The sequence below is a fragment of the Sphaeramia orbicularis genome, chromosome 13 (genome assembly GCF_902148855.1).
Source record: "Sphaeramia orbicularis chromosome 13, fSphaOr1.1, whole genome shotgun sequence".
Lineage (NCBI taxonomy): Eukaryota > Metazoa > Chordata > Actinopteri > Kurtiformes > Apogonidae > Sphaeramia > Sphaeramia orbicularis.
In genome coordinates, this window is record NC_043969.1 from 8,871,468 (window position 1) to 8,892,476 (window position 21,009).

Sequence of the window (21,009 nt, forward strand, 5' to 3'; positions counted from 1 at the left end):
TTATATGAAGCATACTAATAATAATAATTTTCACTAAATATATGAATAATTATATTACCTCGTTGGTGGAGGTAAAACTTAATAACAACAACAACATCAATAATAATAATAATAATAATAATAATAATAATAATAATAATAATAATAATAATAAAACATATTTTGGTGTTGAGAGGTACAGTTCAGCCAGTGTCCACTAGATGGAGATATTCTGCTGCTAATAAATTCACTCATTTTCTGTATTTGTCTCAATATTAAATTTTTTGGCCAGAGGAAAACATTTAAATTGCATAATAAAAAATCATATATATTGGGCTACCAATTTATATTATAGTATAAACAACTTACATTTTCTAGGATAAAGTATTAATATAACAAGTATACTTAGCATATAAATTACAGTATGGAAAATGTAAATTAAAAAGAAAGTAGTGTTATTAAATTTACTTTGACTTATACTGTAGAGAGAATGAAGACATCTTATTTTATATTTGTCTAATTAACAATATGATGCATCTGAATGTGTTTCAGTGCCTGAAGGACAAGGGTTGGACACGTTGAACTCAGGTTTTTCTTTTCTAACAGGGGTCTGGGATACAAAACAATAATAACAAATGTCATAACATAGTTTTATATTATGATAAATATCATATTGATTATTAATACTGATGTAGCCATGATGTGTTCCAATATTTTGTCCATATAGTTTATAATCACCAATATTTCCTTTTTAAGTTTAACGTTCAAGTGAGACGTGAAGAAAATAGATTATTATTATTTAAAGTCAGAGCATGAAAAATATGTTTGAAATGTGGAGGTTTAAAATCATACTCATGGATAAAAAAGAATCAATGTTGAGAAAAAGAAGTAAAAACAATCTGTGAGGCATTTTGGAAGCAAAGGTAATTTAAACAGAACTAACCAATGAAATGCAATATTTATTTATCAAAATATAAAATTTTATTATGTCATTTGTCATTATTGTTTTATATCCCAGGCCCCTGTTAGAAAAGAAACACTTGAATTCAACATGTCCTATTACTTTTGTCCATATAGTGTATGACTTAAGCAATCATACTATGGCTTTGGGTGTTGCATTGGCTAGAGTCATTCACCATTTGTCTCCACTGTGTTTAAAATATGTACAAAACTAGAAAAGCCCTCGGAGAGCACAGACCTCCACCAAGGCAGATCAGTGCTGCCCCCCCCCCCCCCCCCCCCCAATCACCACCAAAATGTAATCATTTGTTCCTTGTGCCAGTATCAACATTTCCTGAAATTTTCATCCAAATCCGTCCATAACTTTTTGTGTTATCTTGCACACGGACAGACAGACAAACCAACGCCGGCAAAAACATAACCTCCTTGGCGGAAGTAATGAAATCTGAAAACTTACATCATGTGGTGTTTTTCAGTCTCTAAATGTCTTTCAGCTGATGTCAGTGGCACAATGTAGTGAATGTCTTACTGTGCTGATGTTTATTGGAATGTGTTGCATCCTGAACATAATGAATATTTTTAAATGGGATGAAGTTGAGTGAAAATATGAGATAAGTGCTCAAGCTCTACGCTAAAGCAGTCAGTCAAACAAATGCAAATAATACTATTTTATTTATTACATACGCTCATTCTTACATATACTCCTGTCATTTTCTTGTTTAGGATGGTGTGATAGGCTCCAAATGCAGTTGACTAACTTATCTTACCATACACTCCTTTTCTTACACAGCAGTAATCACCTTTGACCAGGTTCAATGATTACATACTGAGTCCCAGTTACACTTTATCTATCAATAATATATCCCATTGTCACAGTCATTACATGAAAAGAGGTACGGGCAAGTGTGTAATTACAAAGGAGCGTGATGAGAATCTCTCTTTCGTTTAAGCTCAAACGATGAAGCTTAGACTGAAATTTCTTCCAGTTTACAATCTTAGAACCCCAGAACATATACAGTACATTAAAGTATGCAGTAAAAGTAAATGGAATGTGAAACAGGGATTCATAAATCCAGTATAGAAAATATACGAACAATTCTGTAAGAGTATTCGGATTCATTCTGTACACAGTATGTAGTAATCCTGTGCTGCTATAACCACCGTAGAGCTACTCTGAGTGTTTCTGCTGGCCCTGGTGATCACCACTGCTCCACAGACAGCACATTTTCTTTATTTTCAAAATTGAAGTGTTTAAAAGAAGAAAAATCAGGGTACGCACCACTTACATCTGCTCTCCAACCTCGCTTTTATGCTGAGATTGAACAATTTGTCAGCCGGTCATCAGCTTCTTTTGTGAGAATATTCTGAAGCATCGAGGCCTGTATTTTTATGTGAGGGGCTGATTGAAGGAGACCGTGAATCACATGGAAGGTTACTTCCAGCAGATCACGCTTATTTTGTGATATTAAGGTTCCCCTGTGAAGTTCTAGACCTTTATTAGTACTTATGGCGCTGGCACTGATTTGAAAGGAGCACTTCCATGGGAAAATGCAGCTCTGAATGATAGGTTGACAACTGCTACTGGAAAAAAACATGATTATGTGAGTGTCTTTATTTTCATGTAATAACCTTTTCACTCAGTAGTGCATGGTTGTCAAACATACAGCCCGCGTACCAAAACCGGCATTCCAAAGATTTTGATGTGGCCTGTCAGATGAATTTATGAAGCCCAACAATTACACTGAAGATATTAACCCTTTCATGCACACTGGTCACTACAGTGAACAGCTGTTCAAAACTGTTCTGTAGTATATTCATGGATTTTGTTGTTTTAGTTCCATATCAGCCAACACAGTGGACGCTTATGCATCATCCCATACACTGCAATTCATACCATTACTGTAACTTTGCTGGTCTAGATAAACCTGATCTGCAGTAAGATGTCTGAGAGTAAAAAAAAACTGCTAATTGTTATTAGACTGTAATTAACGGGTTTTTTTTTGCATATTATCTCCATGGAGGTATGTTAAAATGTGAGAAAACATCAGATTAGCAGCATTAAAAATGTTTTTATTTCATAGTTTTCACACAGTATATCAGTAAATACATTTTTCTTTGGTTCTAGAACTAAATGCATGGTGACCAACTGAGTGGACATTTTTGTAACTCCATAAAAACAGGCTAACAAAAATCAATAGAATTATTATTTTTATGCCTAAAGAGGGATAAAAACACTCAGGAAAAAAATCGTGATGAAGGTTCTCATAATTCATGCATGAAAGGGTTAATAGTCAAGGGTGTCAAACTTATTTTAGCCCAGTTTGATCTCAAGTGAATACCAGTAAAATCATAGCTTAATAACCAATAAATAGTTCAAAACTCTAAAATTTTAACAATATTATGCCTTTTACGAAATACTTTGTGCCTTTGTAGATCCACTGCGATATGCAATGTACATGTATAAATGATAAGTTAAGGCATAATGTTAAAATTGAACTTATTTTTCTTAAGAAATTTCAGGTTATTAACTTTTTTGTAAAAGGATAGTTTTTAAATGTAAACATTTTCATAATTTCATTGGACTTTTTTTTACACTAAAATGAAGAGCAAAATTTGGAGCTCTTATTATTTATAGGCTATTCTGTTATTATTTTACTGATCCGGCTGTCTTGAGATTATATTGGGCTGAATGTGGCACCCCCATGCAGTAGTAGGAAACATGTCCTCCCAAAATAACAAATAGATGGATGATCAATCAAGTCACTCTCCACAGAGACTTTTGCAAAGATTTCCTCTAGCTTCATCAGATCTGCTTGCCAACAGACTCTGTGAGCAGATTCAGGATTATTAAGACTATTTCGTATTTGTAGAAAAACTATAACAAATAATTAAAAAGCTTGACAAACACACAAATACGAGACCCACCGCTAGATTCCAAAACAAGTTTTTATTGGCCAATTTACAGAAAGTGCTGTAGTGACCATTCCAAAGGAAAACAGACCAAAGAGTCCAGAGAAAATAAAACTAAAAAAAAAAAAAAAACTTTTACACATTATACAAGGTTTCCATGTTAATTTCACCGTCTCCTCTTCTAAAACAAACGTCAGGACAACATTAGGGCTCGGGCCGATGCAAAGTCCACCAAAGGTTTGGAAGGGGGTGCAAGGAGGGAGGTGACTTCACAAGACCAGGTGTCACAGTAGATGAGGAAAACTCTTAAACAACATATGAGAACTTTACATGAACATAGAGCCACAGTTTACACACATACAGTGAGTTGTGGCAGCTGCACCTAAAGGGCAGCTGTCAGAGACTCACCGGGTCAGACGGGGAAACGTTCCACTGTTGTGACTTTAACCAAAGCCTTTGATTTATGTGTGGCAGACTGTACTATCAGCTACTGCACATGTCTTTCCTCTTCTCTAAGAAAACCTTGTTTTTGTGGATTTCCTGCTATCAAACATTACAGGCCACAGCCAGAGATTAATGCCCTTTCACTTCAAGGTGAAGAAAACCCCAGACTGGGTTCTCTGTCCATGTCACATGCAACACTGCCAAATGCCTGCACTCCTTTCCTCTTCTGTCTCAGAGTTGCTCCATTTTTTGGCCAAAAGTACTGGCAGATGCAACAAGATTTATGCAACATGACTCCATTGCAAGCCTTAAATTTGTTCTGTTAATGTTGTGTTCAATTCAAAGTCAGAAACTAAGATGTGATTATTGTCTCTGCTCATGATCCAGCTTGAAAAAACTGGAGACAAACATGACTTTTCTTTAAGTGTTATATCCGGTAGCAAAAGATGCAGTAAGCGTGATTTAGGTGGTGACTGAGAGTGATGCTGTGTACGTATAGTGCATTCTGCCATGTTAATGTTGTCTAGAAGGTCAGCATTATCACCCATTTTTATCTCAGCTTGTATATATCAGTAACAGGGAAAGGCTTTACGGTGGAATTACAGATATAAAGGTTATTAAACTGTATATTAGCAACAAGCCAACTTCTTTAGAGCAGGGGCGTCAAACTCATTTTCTTTCAGGGGTCACATTCAGCCCAATTTGATCTCAAACAGGTCGGACCACTACAATCATAACATAATAACCTATAAATAAATCTCTCTTTGTTTTAGTGCAATAAAAAACATACAATTATGAAAATATTTCCATTTACAAACTATCATTTCACAAAAAAAGATGTGAATACTTTGAAAGGACTGAAATTTCACAAGAAAAATAAGTACAATTTTAACACTATGCCTCAATTTATCATTTAAACATGTGCATTACACACAATGTTACACAAACATTTGCTAACAGGCAGAATATTGTAAAAAATTTTAGAGCTTGGAACTTTGATTGACAATTTCTACAGTATTATGTCTCTGCTGACTGATCACAGTGGATCTACAAATGCCCAAAACATTTAGTAACAAGCAGAATATTGGTAAAATTGCACTTCAGGTTGTTTATATTTGTTCAGGTTATTCATATTTTATTGTGAACGGATAGTTGGTAAATAAATATTTTCACAATGCAATGATTTATTCACATTAAAAGAAGAAGAAAATTTGTAGTTGTCATTATTTATAGGTTAATATGCTATTATTTTACGTACGATCACTATTGGTCTTGCCTGAACTACAACAAATTTGACATCTTTGACTGCTAATATCTTCAGTGTCATTTTTGCTGTTTGTTAATTGTTCCCACAGGCCAGACTGGACCCTTTAGCGGGCTGGGTTTGGTCCACGGGCTGCGTGTTTGACACCCCTGCCTCAGAGATAGTCAAGCATCAGTATGAAGGTTTGTTGTGTCATTTCTTGATGGAACTGGAATTGAAACTTAAGTGTTGTGAAAACTATCGCACTCCCCTACACGTCTGCAATGAACCATAATAATGAATGCTGTGGGACCAAATGTAACTGTCTGTAGATGAATTATACTGGTGCTGTAGACCAGGACACGGCAACTGTGACTTCGCTCACATAAGAGCAGTAATGGTAGCGTGCACTTCTGTCGCTGCTGTGTCATTTACACGTCTTTTTAACATCTTGCCTGCTGCACTATCAGTCACTATGGAGGCAGTGGTTCAGTCATCCACAACAAACCCAAGACACAGTCAGCTGGAATGGTCTGAACACTGAGCTAGAAACACACACACACTCACAGACGACTGAGGGGGGTGGGGGTTGGGGTAGGGGTAGGGGTGGGATCTGTAAAGACTCCTGCAAGCTAAGGGTTCAGGATGTGTACATACATATGAAGTGGTGGCGTGTGTGTTGTGTACAGGTGAAGAGGAGGGGTCTGGATGGAGAAAGTTGCATGGGTAGTGGTAAAGGTGGGGGCGGTGGTAGTGGGAGAGAGGGGGGGGTCACCTATTATACTCAGTATTTACAAGAAAGGAACGTATAAAAATTTACAAGGAGACTCCTCTGACTTTCCCAAAAACCCTGGAATCCAACTCCTCAGCTAGTTCCACAGGACTGTGACAGCGCACTGATCTAACCATGACCTTTTTTTTCCTTTAGTTTGTTTTCGAGTACAATTGAAAATATGCTATTTCTGTAAAATCCCCTGGCTTTGCCGTGTAGGCTAGAATAAAGACTGGTAACATGAAGTATACAAACCAAAAATAATCTGTTTATTTACTCTTGCAACTCAGTTTTCTTTAATAAAGACTGTTTTGCAGTTTGCGGGACATCAGAAAACTGTGTAGAGTCTGACACATCAACTGACAGATTGGTTTTATTCAAGTGTATTTTGCTGAAATTCTTGTAACGGGAGAGAAATGTTTTGAGGACAGACATCTCTCAGGGCGTGACTTGAAGTAAATTCCTGTATGTTCCTGCATGAAGGATGAAAATCTTGATTGATGAGCAGTTTTAGTGTCCTATTATTTCCAGTACAAAACGGTGTGTTCAAGGCTAAGGTTCAATCATTGCAGTGTTTGTGTGGATTTCATTGTGGCCTTCCACTAGGGGGGGATGTAACCTCATTTTAAGAGCATCAGCATCACATAGTAAAGAAAGTCTTCTTGTTTCAACCGTCTGATTCGAGGTTTCAGTATGGACGTGTTGCAGAGTGTGTTTTGTCGTGTGTGTTAGTGGCCGTGAGTGTGTGTTTCAGTAAGATATTGTTGTTTTGTCCCAGTTTTGGCCCCTCTTGCTTGGGCGTTGCATCCTGGGTAGCTGGACGTCCACTTCCTCCTCGCTGTCGTCTGATTCCGCACTTGTAATGTCATCATCCTCTTCCTCATCGTCATCTTCGTCTTCGTCCTCTTCTTCGTCCTCCTCCTCTTCCTCCTCAGTGGCCTCCTCCTCTACAGCCTGAGGCTCCTCCACATTCTTAAGGTGAAATATGACCAAAAAATAATCAGTTTGCAGTTGTTTCGAAGTCACTTTTCAAATCACAAATAGAGTAACTTCTCTAACATCTCATGTGAGACCAGATGGCCCGATCACAATCAAGGTGTACAAGTACATTTGCAATCCATTATTTATCAGTATTGCAAAAAGATACCCCCAAAACCATTCCCAAAATGTTTCTTTGGCCATATTATTACTAGATCTTGCAATCCTCCAAATTTGAAGAAAATCGGATAAAAACTGATAAAATGGCGACCCAATGAGCGTGAAAACGTGCACAATTTTATTGTTAATAGAGAGCAAAATTATTGTAGATAATGTTTTGTAACACAATAAATAATTACCGCTCAACTCCTGTGTCTTTTTTATTACAAAATACACACATCACATTCCTTTTCATTTATTCATCATTTTTGTTGAACAGCTGTTTGATTATCAATTCTTATTTTCAGTATTAAGACAATCAGCCATGTTGTTGTGAAAACCCTTCTTTTACAGCCCTTTAATTCTAATAATAGAATGGGAACCTGTTATTTAAGTATTATTATGACTAAATATGCACAACTAGACAGATTTTGGTATGCTCCCTGGCTGCAGAAAATTTGGTAACAATGTGGCAAACGGATGTTTACGTCGAACCGCATGTTTTCAATGGTGCGTTGTTCACCAAAATTCATGTAGTGTCCATACACCAATATACTTCCATCAATAATATGGCGTATATGCCTTATAGATATATTGTTATAACTTGTTCACAAATGTTTCTTTCCTCCTGTAACAGGAAGACTTAGTTACAGATCTAACAGAGATGTGACCATGTGGTAAGCCAGATTTCTGTTCCAGTCTTGTAGAGTCCGTACACAAAGTAGTGTCTGTACACCATATTAAAATATGTGGGTCTAATTTTATTGTTTCTGTCAATGTATGGAATTTTTCAGCACGCATGCTTTGGACACGACATCTATGCAATAAACAATGCATGATTATCCTGAGTGCTGAAACATTTGTATATCTTTGTAGGTATTAAATATGGAAGCTATTAGACTGTAGTGTCCGTACACCCAATAATTTCTGATTTGACAGGGGTGCAAGCCTGCAAAATTTTTAGTAGACACTGTAATACAAAAATATTTTGAACTTTAAAAGAGAAATATCAGACAAATAAAATGACCTGTCTGATTTTTTGATAGAGCATTATTATTTTTCATCTCTATGTGCACCCTTTCTGGTACCCTTGAATGTGATCAGGCCGAGAGCTTGTGCTTATTCCTTCTTTTCTTCTGTCTTATTTATCCCCTCCCTTCCAGATTCTTTTTACTTTTTTATCTCTCCCATCTGTCCCCAACCCTCCTACCTCCATTGGGTTGACCGTGATCGTCAGAGCCGAGTTGTCCCAGCTTTCATCGCCCTCTTTTGCCGTCTCGTTCAGCTTGACCTCCTGCTGGTGGGTCAGGTGGATGCGGTAGATGCCCAGCACAACCACGACCACCAGGGCGGCGATACACATCACGATCACCACAGTGGCTGCACTCGGGACACCTGTTAGAAAAACAAAATAAGATGGAGAGATGAGATGAAGCAATTAAATCGTAGTTTAATGGAAATTTGATGTGTTTGACAAAAGAGTGTAAATAAATGAATTAGTTTCTCCCTTTTCTGCCAAATTGTCATTATATTAATGTTTAATTAAATGAAGCAAATACACAGCCTAAGCTTAAGACTAATCTAAGATGCTAATTACATTACATTTAATTACATTAATCTTATCAACCCGACTGAGCAGAATAATCTAAAATTGTCACTGATTTGTTTTTTTGTCTAAATCAGGGGTCTCAAACTCATTGTCTTTCGGGGGCCACATTCAGCCCAATTTGATCTCAAGTGAGCCAGACCAATAAAATAATAGCATGATAACCTATAAATAATGACAACTCCAATGTTTTTTCTTTGTTTCAGTGCAAAAAACTGCCATTAAATTATGAAAATACTTACTTTAATAAACTATCCAAACAAAAAAGATGTGAATAACCTGAAAAAACTGAAATTTCTTAAGAAAAATAAGTGCAATTTCAACAATATTATGCCTCAACTTATCATTTATACTTGTGCATTATGGATCTACAAAGACAATAAACACTTAATAACAGGCAAAAAATTGTTAAAATTGTGCTTAATTTTTGTTTTGACATTTCAGGTTGTTCATATTTGTTCAGGTTATTCACATTTTATTGTTAAAGGATAGTGTGTAAATGTAAATATTTTGATAATTTAAACTTATTTTTTGCACTAACACAAAGAAAAACAATTAAGTTGTCATTATTTATAGGCATAATGTAATGTTGTTTTTCTCACATCAAACCATGAAGAAAATAAGGAGTCATTATTTTTTGTAGGTCATTATGCTATTATTTTACTTGAAATCATATTGGTCTGTATGTGGAACCTGAACTAAAATGAGATCGACAGCCTTGACTGTAATTTTTGCACTTAGCACATTCATCCCACAGGCCAGATGGGAACCTTTGGCCCCCGGGCCGCATGTTTGAGACCCCTGGTCTAAATTAAATGATCTCAAGCAGATTTTTAATACTATTTGTCTTAAAATCTTAAGTTAACAAGTGAAGCCATATTTGCATGTAAATCTACAGTTGCAGAAAAAAAATATTAGACCATCAAAGGTCATCAAAAACAATGGTTATGCAATCAAGTACTAATTCCTGTGTGTATCATGTGACTAAAACAGACAAAAAAGAAAACATGGAATGCCTAAACGCACCGTCTTTGGCAGTACAATACCAAAACTATTGATGTAAGAACTGAAGTGATTTTGGTTATTATCAAGAAAACCATGAAAAATGACTAGATATCAGCTCTGAAATTAAACTCTTATGAGCTATTTTTGTTGTTATCATTATATGTGTCCAAACAAATGTACCTTTAGTTGTACCAAGCATTAAAATGAACAAGAAACTGAAGAAAACAAGGAATGGTCTAATAATTTTTTCCCGTGACTGTATTTTAAACATTTACACATAACATTGATCAGATTCAGATTTTTTGCATTAAATATCAGGTCCGGATCTCTATATTGCCAGTATCAGTTTTCTGCATGTTCAGATAGACCTACACACTGTTGGACAGCCCCTCCCCTCAGGTCAGAGACAACACTGCAGTCAGTGGACCTTTCATTTAGTCAAGATTTAGATGAATAATCTTCTCTAATGTGGCTGTAGGTGAAGCCTTTAACCGTTATATATGAGAACTCTTACTTTTTATGGTCCCTGCTCACTGAGATTGCCTTTTCTTATAACCTATTGATTTCCTGATATTCCTTCTCATGTTATTGTATAAAGGACCTCTTTAACCTTTAAAGGGGGTCATCTTTTGAGCGTTGTCTTCTTTGATTATTGTCCAGAGTAAGTTACCATCCACAAAATGTTTTACTATAATTTAACAGTATTTATGTTGAAATCACATGAAGGTTTATGTGATTTTTTTATTGTATGTATTTACTGTTCATGGCATATTTTATAATTTTACTCAATGCACTGTTTGTTTTAGTGGCTGTAAGGCTATGTGGCTCTGGGGACGGAGTTGTCAGTCAAAACCTACTGAGCAGATTGGCATTAAAATTTTATACAGTTATTCATTGTCTCTAGAGGCCGACTAATGTCTTTTATCTATGACAAGTAGATTATATTAGACACACTGTTCAGTATAATACAATATAGTTACACAGCAACACAAACTTCAGCCTTAGGAACTCAAAATGCTCCCAGAATAACAGTTGTTACCAATTCTACAATAAAAGGACATAAATATACCTTCACCTCATATTCTCTCCAGTGGAAGATCTATAAGTCTATATAAATATATAACACATAATCCTATGTATAGTACTTTAGCTTTGTTGTTGTTTTTTCAGGGTTGTGATGAGCATATCTATTTATTACTCATTCTCTTTTTATTTATTTATTTATTTATTTATTTTGCACATACAAAACATTAATCAAAGACATAATAAAACAGATACATAAAGAAAAAATAGGACCAATGGCCCTGTAGCTTACCGGCCAAATTAAAAGCTTTGAGAAATGTATCCAGATGCCATTTATTATCACCCAGTTATGTGTATTTATTATATTACAGAAATAGCCCATGTTTTGGTCATATTCCAATCAGATCTGTAAAAAATTCAAATTCCAACTTGATATCATTGATACTTACTGATTTATTGGATCAATTCACTTCCTATCTCTTATAATGGGAAAATTTTTCAAAGTGGCACCAAATCCAGAATCAGATCCGGATCGAAATAATTTCAATATGTTGTGCTGACATCATCATACAGAAGCTGTATACCAAGTTTGAAGTCAATCAGAACTGTAGTTTTGGAGAAAAAGACGACTGAAATTTTTTCCCCATAAGAGCCCATGTTAAATTTTCCGTAAGTTCCCGGATCCAGAAGAAGATCCTGATCAGCATGTGGCCATTATGTTTTGGTCATCTCCCCATCAGGGCTGGACTGTAGAAATTTACACTTGATATCATTTATATTTACTGAGTTATTGCATTGATCCACTTCCTATCTCTTATAATGGGGAAATTTTTCAAAGTCGCACCAAATCCAGAATCAGATCTGGATCCAAATAATTTCACTAACTTTTTTGACGTCATCATAAAGAAGCTGTATACCAAGTTTGAAGTCAGTTGAAACTGTAGTTTTGGAGAGGAAGACGATTGAAATTTTTGGAACGGACGACAGACGACGACGACAACAGACGACAATAGCTTACAGCCTGTCGGCTGTAAGCTAAATACAGAAAATATATGCACAGCCTTCAAAGTGAACTAAATGGGTTCTAATAACCTTCTAACCTGGTATTAGAGCTGCACAGTGTCTCGTTTGAGCATCATCATCACAATGTACATGTGCGCAATAGTTACATCACAGGTCCTGCGATGTAAGAGGCAAATGAACTCAACATGTTCACATCTAATTTCAAGGGTACCTGACACACACTGCACGCAGCGATCCACCAATCACAATCATTCTTAAATAATGTTCACATACTTGGCCAATAAAGCTGATTCTGATTATACAAAACCTACTGCACCAGTTTCCATGAAACTTGGTGTAAATGTAGGACATAGACGGGTCAAAAACCAACCTCATCTCTCACCTTTATTTCTAACACAGTGAAAGAAGATGTTCAATTCAGTTACATAGTGGAGGTTTCAGCTGTTTTGACTATTCTCCTAAATACGTTTCACACAAATACTATATACGAGTAAAACAAATGAAATTACGCAGTAGCTTGTTGTTTCATACACATTCTCTGCTCAGTGCAAACATATATTATAAGCCCTATTTAGCAATATAACTGCGCCCCACACTTAGGGATTTGTCTTGATCTAAAATGTTTATTTCTACTACTCTGATCTACTGAAATAACACGGCTGCTGAGCGCCTGCCCTCCTCTTCCAGTCCCCGTTGGGTGTGTGTGTGTGTTTAACGAGGGCCAGACTCACAGAGGACTCTTCAGATGATCATTTGATTCAGTCTAGTTCCCCAGATTTTCACACTAAACCCACGGCTTTTGATCTTCCTCGCACTGAAGCTTCACGCAGCTCTGTGGAGTCAGGTGGATGCACACACTGACATTTCCCCCTCTGGTTATCCTACTCCACACACACACACGCACACACACACACGGCGTGATAGCATCATAAACAAACACATGAAGAAGATGGACATGGTGTTCCTCTAATGTAAGTACAGCTGGACACTCTTTGTACTTATTTGCTTTGCCCCTCCCTCATCTCCAACTCCCCACCACCCTCTGACCTCCTTTTCTCACTCTCACACACACACACACACACACACACACACACACACACACACACACACACACACACACACCCTCACATCTCTCTCAGCTGTTAACAGCAGTGGCCACTGAACTCTCCAGGACTCTAAGTAGAATCCATTAGAGTTTGATGAATAATTAAATCTTATGTGGTAGATTAAAACCGATGTCTTTCCCTCACCATGTTCTCTTTACTTCAGGTCACTCGTATGCACTGAGGGAGGGGAAAAAGGCTGACGTGTTGTTGGAGATAGACCGTTTATGCCAGACGCCACTGTGTGAGAGCGGCGCTCTGATAAACATAAGATAAACAAACTAGAAAGTGAAAACTAGCATTCCCTTGGAAATAAGCATGTTTACCCTGGGATGCAAAACTGAAATAAGAAACCCTTCCTGCGCTGTCTTCCAGGGATTACAGTGGATATTTTGATTAAGTTCACCAATGTCTATCAGGTCATTTACGGTGTTTTTTTAATTAATCTATAGCATTTTAATCGATAGGGTTGTTTCAACTGGCTGTTCACATACAAAATACTGTTGCCCATAAAGTTGGAATCAAATATTTTTACCTCTCCTCAAGAAATTATTATGACAATCTAATTTATTCTTGATAGATAAAGTGTAACTGGGACTCAGTATGTAATCATTGTACCTGGTTAAAGGTGATTATTGAAGTGTAGAAATAGGAATAAAAAGAGGAAGGTGTGTGAAAACATCATTACAACTTTATGAGCAACAGTGTAAATGGTAAGATAAGTTTGTCAAATACATTTCACAATTTATTTATCTGTACTGCATACTTTAATGTAGTACAGTCGTTCTCATCTGGGGGGTGTGGGAACTCTCCCTGGGGGGTGCGGGCACATAATGGGAGGGGGAAAAAAATCACAAAAAATCACAGACCCACTGGCTATTAGTACAAAGGAGATGCAGCGGCTGGACTATTACTGTGTTTCTCAACGGGGCGGTGCCCCTGCGTAAAGGCCCAGTGTAAACTCCAGTATATAACAGAGGCACATACTTCCCCCCCACCCCCCTCAATTTACAGATTGAGGTCCATCACGTAATCCACCCCCCCCAGGTGGGAAATGATGAGGTGAGGGGGGCTTTATCTACAGAGCTATAAAACCCACCGCGTCCTCCACATACAGTTTCGTCGCGGTACTTTTAGAAGAACGTACCCCCTCACCCCCATTTTTTTCAGGGATGGGGGGGTGGCAGGAGGTACATGATGCCATTAGTGGACCTTTCTTTAAAAAACGGTTGAGAACACTGATGTAGTATATATGTTCTGGGGTTCCAAGACTGTAAGTTGGAAGAAATTTCAGTCTAAAAATAAACTTGACGCCTCGACCATTCAAGTTACATGAATATAACACTCCTGTGTAATTACACCATTGGCCATAAAGTTGGAATAATATATTTCTCCCTCTTTTCATGAGATAATTGTGATCTATTCTACATAGATAAAGTGTAAATGAGACTTAGTATGTAATCATTGTACCTGGTCAAAGGTGATAACTGATGTGCAGAAATAGGAATAAAAAAAGGAATGTGTGTGAAAACACAATTATTCCAAATTTACGGAGAACAGAGTGACAGCTTATAAGATCCCCTAAAAATGATAGGAGATAGCTTTAAATAATTTCTGAATGACACGGGTTGCCCCAAGAAAGATCAGTTACCTCCATTTTAATCATTCATTCACTCATTTTCTGAACCCGCTTTATCCTTACTAGGGTCACGGGGGTCACATGGAGCCTATCCCAGCTACATAGGGGCGAAGGCGGGGTACACCCTGGACAAGTCGCCAGTTCATCGCAGGGCTGAACATATACAAACAATCACTCTCACATTCACACCTATGGGCAATTTAGATTAACCAATTAACCTATTAGTGCATGTCTTTGGATGGTGGGAGGAAGCCGGAGTACCTGGAGAGAACCCACGCAAACACGGGGAGAACGTGCAAACTCCACACAGAGAGGTCCCACCCTCTGTCGACTGGTGTTGGAATCGAACCCAGGACCTTCTTGCTGTGAGGCACGAGTGCTAACCACTGCACCACCGTGTCGCCCTTTCATTTTAATCATAAATTCATTATTTCAGTGACATTTGGTGATAAATTTGCAGATTCCTGTCCTCACCATAGATTGGATATCAGTAGTGTGCAGAGGAGCAGTGTCGTCATCCAATGGTTTCTTATTTGCTCTTTTGAAGCCACCAGTGCCATTTGTCCATCAACATTTTGGCTTTTCAGAGCTGCAAATGACCATATTCAGACAAAAGCGGTGGAGCTGCAGGAGTATGAGGGTTGTGTTTTATCTGCAAAGGGTCAGGGGTCAGCTAATGCTAAATGCTAGCTTACCAACAGTGTTATTTTACAGTACAGCTGCACAATATATCGTTTGAGCATCATTACTGCAATGTACATGTGTGCAATAGTCACATCGCAGGTCCTGCAATGTAGGAGGCAAGTGAACTCAATGTGTTTTCATCTAATTTCAACCTGGGTACCTGACACACACTACGCACAGCGATCCACCATTCACAGTCATTTTTGATCAGTTTGCCGAAGCAGACCACGCCCTTGTACATGGAGTGAGTCACTGGTAACAACGTCAAAAAATGAGCAACGGACAAGAGAAAATCACAGAAAACAAAGACTTGGTGCCAAAAAGAAAAGCAATGTCAGTTATCTGGAATTATTTTAGCTACAAGAAGGATGACACTGAAACACGTGTTCTACGTCGATAGTGTCTTGCACCTGTGGCTACAACAAGAGGTAACACAACTAATTTGTTTGTTTTACGGCAGTGCCACACAGCTATTATATCCTCCTGAGTATTTTTGTATATAGCAGGGTTAAAAAAAATCTCAATGTTAGTTTTTTTTTCTAATATTGTGCAGCCCTATTTTACAGTCTTGTTAGTGTAACCTGTTAAGTTTGTTGAGGTGTCTGTCATAAAGAAATGGGTTTTAATAAGTAAAAAGAAGCTACAACTCAACAGTGACCTGTCAAGTTCCTTGTTAGAAACAGTGTTGGTTTTGTTTGTTCTGGCCTGTTTAGTTTAAGGGTGGTATTAACTCTGGTACACTCTCAAACATAAGACAGTAAATGCATCATGGTGCTGGATGTCACCTTTCAAAACAGAAGTAAGTCCATTCTGTGCAACAGTAAAAAAGTGCACTTGATGAAAGGTGGCCTGTTCTTTTTGTAGATACTAACACCTACAGTAACACAAAGGCATTGACTCATATTTTCAGGTGACATTATGTTAATAAAAACATAAGTCTGAATGTTCAGTCCTTAAAAATTACATAACTTCCACTTCCATCACTAAAAAAATCCAGATCTGTTATTCATTTCTAAAGTTTCTCTACTGGACACAAGAGGTAAAGTTAATTTTCAGTACATGTACAGTGAAGGTGTCTGCATTGCTTGTCACACTTGAACAAGTTCCACAGAGGATCACAGTCGGTTTCACAATGTTTGTGAGAGTGTTTATCAGATACTTTAAAGATGAATTTTAAATTAGTTATATTTATTATACTCAAACACTGAAACATTAACAACTTCAATGTGTGATTTTGTGCATAAATGAATGCATATTTACATAATGTGCATGCAAAATATTGTGTCAAAACTGATTTAACTTTGTGTGTTACTGGAGGATATATTGTATTATGCTTTGATTTTCACTGTAAATAGGCTTGTAAAATATAAAACAATTTAATAACACTCTAATTAAATATATTGAATTAAAATGCAAATAATAAGTTGAAAATAAAGTAAAAAAGAGGAAATCAAAGAAGTTGAGCAGTAGCCAACCTAACGTGCAGACTTACCTGAGCTGTGGCTGGGGTACAGGTCATGAAGCATGGACGGATGGTGGACCACCTGCATGTACTGAGGCGGAGCTACCATGTGACTGACATGTTCTCCAGTCTCTGAACTGTGGAGTACGCTCACCTAGTTTGCCAAGAGATAAGAAAAACTGATGATCCTCGTACCTGTAAACTTGGAGAGTTAATTTACACTTTCATTACATTAAAAGGTCTGTTTGAACAGATTGAATCATGTTATGGGCTCAGTTTTTTTTTGCCTCTAAGCGTGAAAGTGAAACTACTGGATTGCCTTCTAGAATTCATCTTAAAACTTGCTTTGGAAGTAAAAGTCTTGCCAGAGACATCAGCTGAGTCAGCTCAGACACTTTGCCAAGTCGAGCACTTTAGTCTGCTTGACTATTAGAGGCAGATAGCCACAAATGTCAAGTAGAGGATATTATTTGTTATTAACACCCAGGTTATTTTCATTTTTTGCCAGTATATAATTTTGCTACAGTTGCTAATTTTCTAGATATTTATATGGGCTTATCTTTGGCTACACATTACAGCACTGCAATGACTGCTGGAAGGTAAAGATACTGAATATTGGCATAAAATCCTCTTAGTGCTCTGTGTTTTACAACTATACAGGGTGGGGAAGCAAAATTTACAAAGAACATTTAGTTGTTTTTTCTCAGCAGGCACTCTGTCAATTGTTTTGAAACCAAACATATATTGATGTCATAATCATACCTAACACTATTATCCATACCTGTTCAGAAACTTTTGCCCATGTGAGTAATCAGGAAAGCAAACGTCAAAGAGTGTGTGATTTGCTGAATGCACTCATCACACCAAAAGAGATTTCAAAAATAGTTGGAGTGTCCATAAAGACTGTTTATAATGTAAAGAAGAGAATGTCTATGAGCAAAACTATTACGAGAAAGTCTGGAAGATACTATTAAAGAAGAATGGGAGAAGTTGTCACCCGAATATTTGAGGAACACTTGCGCAAGTTTCAGGAAGCGTGTGAAGGCAGTTATTGAGAAAGAAGGAGGACACATAGAATAAAAACATTTATTATTATGTACATTTTCTTGTGGCAAATAAATTCTCATGACTTTCAATAAACTAATTGGTCATAAACTGTCTTTCAATCCCTGCCTCAAAATATTGTAAATTTTGCTTCCCCACCCTGTAGACTTCATCACTCTTCCGACCTTTAACACTGTATATCAGTGAGGCCATAGTTACACTGACCTCCAGGTTGAACTCATTGCTGGTGTAGCGTCCATTGAGCTCAGAGCAGGTGAGGCGAAACCGTCTCTCCGTTACTTGTCCAGGCTGCCAGTTATAGTAGCGCACTTGTCGGATCACCTGTTCGTAGTTGGACATGGAGTCGACACCTGTGGAGAGCCAGTGACAGGACATGCATGAACATGGCTGCATTGACAATCCTACCTGAGTCATTTTTAACCCTAAAAAAACTCAGAGCTACTTTTGTGTCGACTTCCAAATTAATTTTCCTCTAAATATAACCTTTCTAAAGCAATTTATCATCATTCATTATACAGGGTTTTTCGAAAAGAATGAACTGATTTCATAACGCATTGCTTCAGTTCTCAAGCATCGTCATGAAAGTCAGTGACCATTTGAAAGAGGAGTTTTCTAAGTTTACGTTCCACCGCTACCCACTAACCTCGATGACCTCAAACACTGAATAACAACAGCGATCAACTCAGTGGATCGTGATATGCTGATACGCGTCTGGGAGGAATTCTCTTATTGCATTGATGTTGTCTGTGCTGCAGGTGGTGGCCACATTGAATACTTATAAGACAGTAAATAAAAGTTGATTGTGAGTAGAATACTTGTGACTTGGTTGGAGTTTTCTATTTCTTTTTCTTATTAAAATATTGCATAATGAAATTGGTTCATTCTTTTTGAATAACCCTGTAATATTATCTTCCACATTTAGCATTTTTCAGTCTAAATCAGGTATTTTCCTGTATTAAATTTACAGATCATGCACATGTTCATAAAAAGTCACAGTAGATCCAAAGGTTATTACAGTGTTTTTCAACCTTGAGGTCGGGACCCCACGTGGGGTCGCCTGGAAGTCAAATGGGGTCGCCTGAAATTTCTAGTAATTGACAAAACATTAAAACTTACTAATAAAAATTTATAGTATATAGTCTAAATGTTGCCTAAAACAAATGTTTATTTGCAATATATTATAGCAAACTATTACACAATCAAAAAAGAAACAAATTTTAGTAAATAAAATGTCTGTTTTGAATGTCTGGGGTTGCCAGAAATTTGTGATGTTAAAATGGGGTCACGAGCCAAAAAAGGTTTGAACCACTGGGTTAACCCCTTTATTCAGGTGTGTACACTAGTTTAAGATGTTTGTGGCACAAGATTTTATCAGTTTGAGAAAGAACAGACTGTACCAAACAACTTAAAAAGGAGATTGGGAGCAGTTAATGCAGTGTTTTTCAACCTTGGGGTCCGGACCCCACATGGGGTCACCTGAAATTTCTAATAATTTAAAAAACATGTAAAAAAATTAAAACTTACTAATAAAAATTCACATCATATAGTCTAAATGTCATCTAAAATTAACATTTATTTGCAACATAGTATAGCAAACTATTAAATGATCAAAAACAAATTAATTTTAGCCCCCCCCAAAAAAATTTCTCCGTTTTGAATGTCTGAGGTCACCAGAAATTTGTGACGTTAAAATGGGGTCACAGGTAAAAAAAGGTTGGGAACACTGGGTTATTATATCAAAACAGAGAAAACTGAAGGAATAGTGTCTTTTTCAGCAAAGGTATCAATAACTGAATGTAAAAACAAGCATCTCCATCCACTGCCATGTATCAAACTCCGTGGGTTTTACTGGTGAATCAGTGTTTTAGTGTTTTAGAGTATGATGGTGTTTCCACGTTCACTGCGGAGCCTCTGAATGTCCAAATGGGTCATATCTGATGACCATGAAAAGATGACAAACTGCATTTTACACCAGTTATTTACATGCATTGATAGGATTAGTGGATCAACAGGTATTCAACGGTTCAGATCAGTCAATGGTGTTGGTCGGTGGTGGATGTTTGGGTCTTTATGAGTTAATATAGAATACAGATTTAGATTCATTAATACTTAGGGTTCATATGAGTAAGTCTTATCATGATAACCAGCCAGCTATGAACAGAAGCCTGGGATGTTGTTACCATAGAAACCTACCATATACGGACATGCCAGAGGTGGAGTTGGTAGCATCGAGGTGTTTTCCGAGCAGGGCACTACGCTGCAGTTGAAGAGACTCCTGGTCTGGCCTCAGCTCTTCTCCCAACACCAGGATATCACAGTAGTCCAAGTTATGAATGATCTCCTCCAGTACTCCAGGTCGACGTGCTACAGCCAGACACAGACACACAATTCACAGAAAGCGAGTCTGAATATTTGATCCAGATGCCTTTGTTCTCTTTTCTCTGATAGGTGAATGCACCTTCAGTCAAATAAACAATTCCATGTCTGTTGTGAACATCTCTGTCATGTCATTTTCAGTCATACAAGTCGAACAAGTCTGGGAGAAAACCCAGACACTTTGAATACCCATTTTTCAAACAGCACAGGACAACACACATTCCCCTATTTGCAGACTCCAGTTATTCATCAGCTCCCCCCCAACACAGACACTGCTGTGAGCCGATGTGGTAACAAGTCCCCTCTGACAGCTCCCATCACAACAGCGCTTGGTGGCTGTTGGGGATCTTCGACAGTCTGCTAAGCACTACCTTCCACCTCTCACTGCTATCCAGCCTTCTCTCTAACTGTACAGTCCCTTGGGAGTGAACCGGCTATGCCCATTTAACTGTCTCCCCATGGAGGAAGAGGTAGGCAGTGTGATGTGTATGTTTTGGGGGTGGTGGTCTCTGGGGAGATGGTAGGGATGAGGTAGAGGAAAGAAAGAAGGCAGCAAACTATAATGTAAGATAATTGGT

At 37.5% G+C, this 21,009-nt stretch overlaps 1 protein-coding gene across 1 annotated transcript in view; it reads right to left on the reverse strand.

Moving 5' to 3' along the window:
• Positions 1–5,634: 5,634 nt before the first annotated feature.
• Positions 5,635–21,009, reverse strand: part of LOC115431514 (calsyntenin-2) — a 304,871-nt gene continuing 289,496 nt past the window's right edge. Inside the window, exons 13-17 of the mRNA XM_030151920.1 lie at positions 20,249–20,419; positions 18,260–18,405; positions 17,021–17,144; positions 8,656–8,840; positions 5,635–7,280 (exon numbers count right to left, since the gene is read on the reverse strand). Of these exons, the coding sequence (XP_030007780.1) occupies positions 7,059–7,280; positions 8,656–8,840; positions 17,021–17,144; positions 18,260–18,405; positions 20,249–20,419 (848 nt within the window). The 3' untranslated portion in view covers positions 5,635–7,058. The remainder of the gene's footprint in view (positions 7,281–8,655; positions 8,841–17,020; positions 17,145–18,259; positions 18,406–20,248; positions 20,420–21,009) is intronic.